General features: G+C 32.2%; 1 protein-coding gene across 1 annotated transcript in view; it reads left to right on the top strand.

Moving 5' to 3' along the window:
* The window catches only part of LOC106464026 (Ig-like and fibronectin type-III domain-containing protein 2), a gene marked incomplete at its 3' end in the record, with an annotated part of 60,009 nt that extends 53,292 nt beyond the window's left edge, over positions 1–6,717 (top strand). Inside the window, exons 16-18 of the mRNA XM_022391673.1 lie at positions 845–1,007; positions 5,663–6,229; positions 6,536–6,717. Of these exons, the coding sequence (XP_022247381.1) occupies positions 845–1,007; positions 5,663–6,229; positions 6,536–6,717 (912 nt within the window). The remainder of the gene's footprint in view (positions 1–844; positions 1,008–5,662; positions 6,230–6,535) is intronic.
* Between the last annotated feature and the right edge of the window lie 2,404 nt (positions 6,718–9,121).

The raw sequence follows: 9,121 nt of genomic DNA, 5'->3' as shown, positions 1-9,121 counted from the left end.
CTTCATTACCCATTCAAGCCGTCTCCAGCCATTATTAGTCTCAAAGTGGGTTCCTCGTCATCGAATTTGAAAGACCTATTATATTGACATTGTACAGGAAACAGGATATTTTACCAATTAATATAAAAACCTTAGCAGAACACGTTATTCGTTATGGATTGACATTATGTGGCTCAACAACTGGCATTCACTTAGAAAAATTAAATGTAATTCAGAAAAAAACATACAAGTTGATAATTTTGAATGAAAATTACAAATTGAATACAAATGTTATATTAGCAAATGAAATTATAAGAAATCAGTTATTCGGTGTATATGTACTTATAAATATATGATAATTATAAATTCCTATTATAGTGCAGATAATAAACTATTAAAAATCATAGGCATAATAGTAGAAAATAAATATTATGAAATTCCAAAACATAATAATAACTATAGAAGAAATAATAAAAAAGTATAAAATACCATATATAACCAATCATCTTCCCAGAGATTCATTACACTTAAATAAAATTTCAAAGTTAAAGGAAAAATTACTGGCTACTAACTGGTATTAGTAGACAAGCTTAGAATTGGATCCTCAACGTTTGGCTTTAGAGCTTCTTCGTGTACATTTCAATAAAATGTTTAAGTGGAATGTTCCTGAAGAAGCTCTATAGCAAAACGTTGAGGATCCAATTAAAGAAAAATATAACAAATTTGGTGTTATGAGGTCGTTAACTAATAGTATTAAAATGCCTTTTATGCTCCAATATGCACTACAAAAATTAAATAATATGTCCTTATTGAAACCCATATGTTTTTTATGGCATACCTTGCATTTTATTTTGTGTTTCTGTAGTTTGTCAACACTACTAAGACAACAACAGTCATTGCTGATCTACAGTCAGGGGCATATTATAGTTTCTATGTCTTATCATATAACAATTATGGATTCTCTCTTCCTTCACTTGTTGCTGTGGTTAGGACATCTCTCCTAGGGAACAAGACTGACCTTGTAAAAGGTAAGTCACTAAAGTTATGAAGGCCAAAACTGTAACTCAGAATCAAACATTTTTGTTGTCTTTAAAAAAAAATGAAACAATACATAAAAATATCAGATTTTTCACCCTAGAGTCAACAAACTTCTTACGACTAGAACTATAAATATGTACAATAATAGTTTTCCTAAAGACTGGAATTACAACAAGTACAATACTAGTATTTCTAAAGATTGGAATTACAACAGCCTGTTGTCAAAACTTCTCAAGATTTAATTTGTAACAAGCTTGTTAAAAAAAAAGAAACTTGAAGATTCAATAACCATAAAAAATAGCTGTTTCATAGAATTACTTTGTCTCTGAAAGTAAATCAGTATTATTACATTGAAGTTACAGAGTGTATAATAAAAAGGTGCCTCTTTATGATCCAAAGTACTCCATTATACAATTAATTATAATCAATAAACACCTAGTTACATCCATAGAAATAAAAATTTCCCTCTTTACGCTAATCACAAATCGATAACTGAAGGATGATAATTCTCTCAAACCGTGTCTTTCTGCCCTTTTATAGTAAAGGAGGAGGTGGTGAGTACAATACGCCAGGCACACCCATTTGCTATTTGTAAATGATATTATTCATATTATAAGATTTAACGAATCAGTGATTGAAGTTGAAAACGTATAATAGGATAGTGTTGAAATAAATGAATAAGTTATTGAAGTAGTAGCCGTTTGAAAGGATAGTATTAGAATTAAAAAACAAGCAATTAGAGGTATGTGTACCCAAATGGTTTCACGGAAATGGAGAAAAATATGGCATTCAAAGCTAAGCAATGCCGTACAAATTTAAATGTGTAATGTAAAATATTTCAAACTACTTACATGTGGAAGAATATGACATTTAAAACTAAAATAATTCCTTTTATGTATTTGATATACATAAGAACATGTAAGGACAAGACTGTAACCGACATTTTAATTTGGGACAAGTTTTGTAATTCTTACTTGAGAGAAGGTTTGGACAGAGGAAAGTATACTTGATAAGCGTAAATCTGTTTAGGAAGTTTTGGATGACGAATGAGCTGCTAGCGCAAAGCTTCATCAGTGTGCGTATAAAGATCTGCTCTAGCAGCTGGAACGCCGTCAAAAACTTCCTAGACAGATTTAGTCCATTAACATAGTCTTTAAAGGTTTTATAATAATTCCTTACTACGCAAAAATGCAATATACATATTTGGAAAAATGATCAGCATTTCTTATCTTTCACTCTTGAGTGTCATTATCGGTACAAATATAAAGTGAAGAAGTCGTCCTTTCTAATGGTCTATTAATTGTTACCCTTGTTTAGTTTTTAAGATAAATGAATAATTTCAACTTATGTATACGTTTTGTTTTTATTTTATAATAAAGGAACACTTTGAATATAAATATGTTTTGCTTTGCATCCAGTCAGTGTATTGATGATGAATGTTCATAAATACACTGTAATTAACAGTTAAGTCTAGCTTACATAAGGATAATTTATACAAATATTCATACAGCTGAGGATATTAACTCTATCAGTTGGAACTTGTACAAATATTGTTACATTCTAGGGGTAAATAACAATTATATTTTGGACATAAATAGAACAGTTGGATTACTCTAAATAACAATAATCGCAAGTACAGAAGTAATGATTATTATACAATAGTGATGGAGTATTCTTACTTCACCAGATGGTAAAATTAACACTTCCAGAAACTTGCAAACAAAATAGAAAACAGGAAGAAACATCATTTTTCAGAAATTATTTCTGCATAGATCTTCATAAACATTTTAGAGCAGAAAACGTAAAGTTGCAGTATATGTAGATAAGCATTCTCTTAAGGTTGTTGTTGTTGTATGTTTTTGCAAAGTTACACAATAGGCTGCCTGCGATCTGTCTGTCGTGAGTAATCTAACCGTGGATTTTAGTGCTATAAGTCTATAAGCTTACAGCTGACCCACTGAAGGGTATTCGCTTAAGATAAGTGTTGTGGAAAAAACTGATGAGCTCTGTCGTCTGAAATGAATATGATGAATATGTGTGGTTGAAATGCTATTACAATTTTTACATCCTTCTCCACGGAAAATCTCTAAGAGGCGAAACAAGATTGTAGTGTTAAAAATACAATAGGCACAATATTATTTTATTAGTAATCGATTAACTATGTGTCTAAATGTATTTTATTTTCACTGTTTCAATTCTAAAATCTACAAAAATAAGCTCATTGTAAAACACGTATCTCATCTGCATGTGGACTTATTTACTTTTCTGTTAATGTATAGAATGTTTTGTTCCCAACAACTTTTTGTATCTTCCAATAACTGTTTAATTACATCCGTGTACAAATTTACAAGGCTTAATAACGTTTATGAATATTGAAAGCATGTTGATGTTTCTGTGCAAATAATGCTGTGCTGCACAGCTTTACTAGATATAATTGAAGGAAACTACTCTTACATAACAGAATGAAAATCTGTCACAATTTTTGCGGTTTATCTGAGTTCTATGATTCAATAGCTCCCATACAAAAACTGTTGCATCAATTTGGGTTTATAACATACCTTAAAATGTTTAGGGGAGCCATCTTTTTCATAAAATCAAATCAACCTTTTTCCTTAAGGGTGTTGAAAAAGGCTGAAAACCCGACTTACTCCTCCTAGACTATGCCACCAGATGTTTGGTTCAGTTATTTTAAAATAAATATTTCCTCACTAATTGTGGAATGGGTTGCTGTCGGAAATAGTGGAAGACAGCACTTTGCCGGAGTTTAAGAGAGGAGTCGATAATTTCCTGAAAAGTAAATGGTAGGTTTACAGATTTAAATTTTCCAAAAGTGGGTGTGCGAGGACAGCCTTGAAAGACCAAGTGGTTCCATGATGTCCGGAGTTTATGTTATGTTATACATGTGTGTGTGTGTGTGTTGTTTTTTTTCTTTCTTAGTTTATTTGTTAATATAGGCAAAGATATATCCATAGGCAACAAACTAGTTTTTCCTACATTTTATCTAAAGCTTGTTATGCAAGACTTGGAAATGTGTTGAAACTAATGAAAAACACATGTCAGATCCAATATTTAGTTTATTTAAAGTTTCTCTCTGTGTTTCTGGTGTGTACCATTCGTCAGACATGACTAGTCAGTAAATTAAAGAACGTTTAGGCTACATATACATGTAAATTCTATAAGAACGGGAGACGCGTAGGCAGATTGAACAATATGAAGTACAACACATTGATTGATACGTTGATTGCAACTAGAACTGGAATATCAAATCGGGGCAAATTTTTCTCCAATTCTTTCCTGTTTAACTTGTTCACTTTTATATAACATAATTATAGGGTTTTCCCTTTCATATAACTTGAGTCTGTTTTGATACCACATCTTCATCTTGTACTAACTTTGTTGTTTTTGAACATGTAAAATATTTTGACCAGATTGTTACCACGGGTTTCACTACACGGTTCAGTCATGAGTTTATTAGTCTGTTAAACTTCTGTGCATGCTTGAGATGATAGAGACTTTAAACACAGTTGCGTGGGGAAATGCAACACATGATAGAGGCTTTAAACACAGTTGCGTGGGGAAATGCAACACATTCTCCGATTTCAAATCCCATTCTTTACAAAGGTTCGTCGGAATAAAGAACAGTTGTAAAATTTATTACTAGTATGGGAATTGCAAAACTTAACATTTACTTTCTGGTGGTGAAAATTAAGTTTAAATCGAAATGGTAAAACATTATTCCCTTAACATATGCTGAGCAAAATATTTGATTAAAGTGCTTCCTTTTTACAATCTAGCTATGGACAGATAAATATCACGTTTATTATGACTCCAGTTAGCCATATTAAAACTTCTAATCCCTTAATCTACATCTGAATTCTAGCTGCTTTTAATAGCTAGTATGAAATTGTTCTACTGACCACAATAATTGTCTAAACCAGGTTTCTCATGGCAATGTTACCGTTGTGTTAATAAACTACATGGTATCATGTGTATGAGTGTAGGAATTAAATGCATAATTCAATTTTCATACAGTATTGAGTTTTGTAATTTTGAAATATACTGCTTTTTTGTCTCTATTTATTGTTCTATTGGTTTTTATTATCAAAGTTATTTTAGGTTTTTCATTATTTCTTTCTGAAGTTTGAAAGTTTTATTTAAGCCTATATAAAACACACTGAATTAGATTTGAAACTATGATTTAGTGCAATAAATTACACTTGACCTAATAAATTTCATTGCTTCATGTTATTTAATTTATTTATAAAATAGTAATTTGATAGCTTAACTTTAACTTATTGATTACATAAAAGTGAGTGGGTTCATTTCTTGCTTTGGTGTGCATATTGCTCTGCCTTCGTACATTATCATTATATTTCTATGACAGATAACTCTATATAACTTTATTTTTTACAAAAGGATTAAATAAATAAATTGCATGTTTTCGAAGCAGTCATTGATAAAGCTCTGAAATACGTTCGATAACTTACTAAAAAGTAACAACTTTATTTTTGCATTGTAATATTTTGCAAACATTTATAATTTTTTTAATGTTTCCACCCATACCAATATTTTGTCTCTTTATATACATATAAGCTATTAAATATGTTTTTGCTATCTTTATCATGAACTTTCGTTTGTATTTCAGCAAACCTAAGTCCTCCCCATTCTGTCGTTGTTAGTAAGGGGGAGATGAATAATATGTTGATAACATGGTCGCCACCGGAATACGTTCCTCTTGAGGCTTCTCTGTCTTACACTGTTTACTACCAGCCTGCTAACCAAACAGAATCACTGATCGATAGTGACACCACCATCTCAACAGTCTACAACACAGAAACTATGGATAACTTGAGTTTCAACACACAGTATGCTGTTGCTATCCAGGCACACACAGAAGAGATGCATAGTCAGTTATCAGAAGTGGTGCTTTTTTGGACAAATCCAGCCATTGCAGCTTTTGTACATCCTCCTGTTATCATTCCAGCTGGTGAAATAATGGAAGGCTCTAATATAAGTATTCTCTGCGTTGGAATTGGCATGCCTCTACCGAGAGTTTCAATATATGTTAATGGGAAAATGTGCATTGAGGAGAAAAATCGACACCTTTCATGTACTATTTCTTATATTCATCATAACGTCACTAGTGTTGGCTGCTACGCTGACAATGGGTACGGTCACGGAGCTCAAAGCACTCGGCGAATCTCAGTAAATTGTATGTTTATACTAGTTTGTGTTTCTTGTTTCAGTTTTCAACTAATACATGAATATTATATTATTTCATAACTACGAATTATTTATCTTCGCACTAAGAGTACAAATTATTCAGCAACTTATAATTATTACAAGGAAACAAAGTAACTTTAGTGTTGTTTTTTTTGAAAACAGTTATCTGCTATTTCTTTTCTGAATAACAAAAACAAAATCAACGTTTTAATGCCACACTAAACGATACTAGAGTAATTTGAATATTCTAAAAATACACTAAAATAGCATTTACTTTGTTTTATCTCTTTTGAAGTTCGACCCTATATTCGAGCACTGACACCAAACATCCAGACAGCTCCAGGTTCTATTGTAACATTGAAATGTGAAGTATCTGCGTTTCCTGAGCCAAGAATTCTCTGGTACAAAGGTTTTGATCAAAAACAACCAGTTAAAAGAGGAGACAATACGAAAATGGAGCTTATACCTAAAGATGAGGTGAGTACTTGTATCGTTTAGTAGAAACAATGATAAAACTTCAACTATAAAAAATATATATAAATTTAAGTAAAACTTAAAAAATATAAACTCGAAGACATTTATTCTATTTTAATATTAACAATAATAATTCACAAAACAAATGAAAACACTTTATCATTAAAAGTATATAAATCATTTTGTTACAAACTACGACTTTTAAGAAGATTTTTATTTCAGGCTTAAATTCATATGTAGAAATATTCCATTTATATCCAAATTCACAATTATTATTTTTTCATTACACGTCATTAGTTCGTTTTTGAACATTATTTTGTTTGGGGAAGTTGGGTGTGTCTTAGTAGTTAACATGTCGGAGTGAGGATTGGAAGGTTCAAGGGTTTTATCCCGCAATACGCTGATAAACACAGTCTGAACTTTCAGCATTATAAAATTGACAGTCAATACCGTTAAGGGTATCCTGTATGAAATTTTAAGTCCAAAATATCTTCTTTCGTATATTAACTTTAAACAATACATTAACAATTTACAATCTACTGATAACATAGCCTTCCGTTATTTCTACCAGACAATTTTTCTGATATTTCTTAACAATCATTATAAGATACGTTTGTAGCCGTATAAGATCAGTGTTCTCAGGATTCCTTTTTGTTTGTTTGTTTAACGTTGCACGAACTACTGCGAACTCCCATTAACCTGATAGCTTAAAGCAATGTTTCAAGGCTATATATGAAGCTTTTAAGCATTGCTTAATAATTTTGTTAGAAGTGTACAAAGGATTGAGTATGCAAACCAGCGAGAAAACCACACCCAGTATAAAGTCGCAATAGAACGGAATGTAACATAACTACATTTTGACATTGTTTGGAAATACTTGCAAGTTTGATTATCGGGCATATCTCGAAAGAGATAAGATAGACCTATATCATATTGAAAAATATCAAATATACAGTTGGTATGGACGCGCTATATAATGGGAAGAACTGAATTGTGGCCAATGACACTTTTTCTTCACTTCACCTATCTAGTGTATAGGTTTTTCTCATAGTGACTACAAAGCACGTTCACACCAAAAGTATGTTTGATAGTTGCTTATACTTTTACAGACAAGCAGTTGACTTTGAATATGTGGATAAATCGTCTTGTATTAAAAATCTGTTAAGGTGCTTCACCTGAATCAAAATTAATTATCTTCATGCATTTAGCTAAGAAAATATATCTACAGTTTTGATCGAGGCTTTCTGAAACCGAAATACAACATAAATTTCTACGTTGGATTGTTTGAAGTGACAAAGCTGATCATTGTTTATGTCAGATACTTAAGGTGTGTTTCTTAAACACATCACTACGTTTATCAATATGGAGTATGTTCTGCAAACGAAATGATATAATATTAAGTCGTCAAGAAATTAATGTTGCTTTTTTTAGATAAAAAAACCCGAACAACTTGTATATCAAAACAAAAATTTATTAAATGAAATAGTTTCCATTCTTATCGATGATGCTTTTCCATCTTACAATCAGGTTGTTAATGCCCTGATTAAAGAAATCACTTGGCTTTGAAGCAAAAACATGTCGATGTTATCTTTATCACATTTTCTATTTGCATACATTTTCCCTTTAAGACGGTGTTGCAGCGAACGAAAATGATGGTAATCTGATGTTGCCGTATCTGGAGAATATGGTGAGTGGGATATAACTACCCAACCCAACTCCATAATCTTGTGTTGTGTCAAACGTGCCACATGTGGATGTGCATTGTCGCGGAGAAGAACACATTTCCGATTGACGAGTGAAGGGCGTTTCTGATGAAGGGCTTGATTTAAACATTCCAGTTGCTGACTATAGATTTCTGCATTGACAGTTCGCTGTGGATCGAGGAGTTCGAAATGAATTACTCTTTTGATGTTCCACCAAATGCAAAGCATCACTTCTGCGGATGGAGTCCAGGTTTTGGGGTCGGAAGTGGTATTTGTCTAGAACTGAGACATTGTTTTTGGCGTTTAGTATTCGCATAGAGAATCCATTTTTCATACACGTGCATTACGCGCCAGAAGAGACGAAGCAACGTTCATACGTTGGAAACGATGTTCATCGGAGAGTTCGTGAGCCACTCAAACACCTTCTTTATGGAGTTTTCCCATGTTCCTTAGGTGTTTATGTATTGTTTCATGAGAGACATACAATTTCAGGGCCAGTTCACGAACGTGTTTGACTCAACAAGCGTCTTCAAAGCATCAATATCAATTCCAACATGTCGGACCCTGCCATTACAGATTTTAAGGCTAAAGTCACCTGAAAGAAATTTGCTAAACCATCGTTGACACTTACGAACGTTCAAAACATTTCCATAAACTTCTTTGATATTCTTTTAGGCTAGAGAGGCGTTGTTTCACTTGCATTC

The sequence above is a fragment of the Limulus polyphemus genome, unplaced genomic scaffold (assembly GCF_000517525.1).
Source record: "Limulus polyphemus unplaced genomic scaffold, Limulus_polyphemus-2.1.2 Scaffold1544, whole genome shotgun sequence".
In the NCBI taxonomy this organism is placed as follows: domain Eukaryota; kingdom Metazoa; phylum Arthropoda; class Merostomata; order Xiphosura; family Limulidae; genus Limulus; species Limulus polyphemus.
Note: the sequence above shows the minus strand (reverse complement) of the source record. Positions and strands in the feature narration are given on the sequence as shown.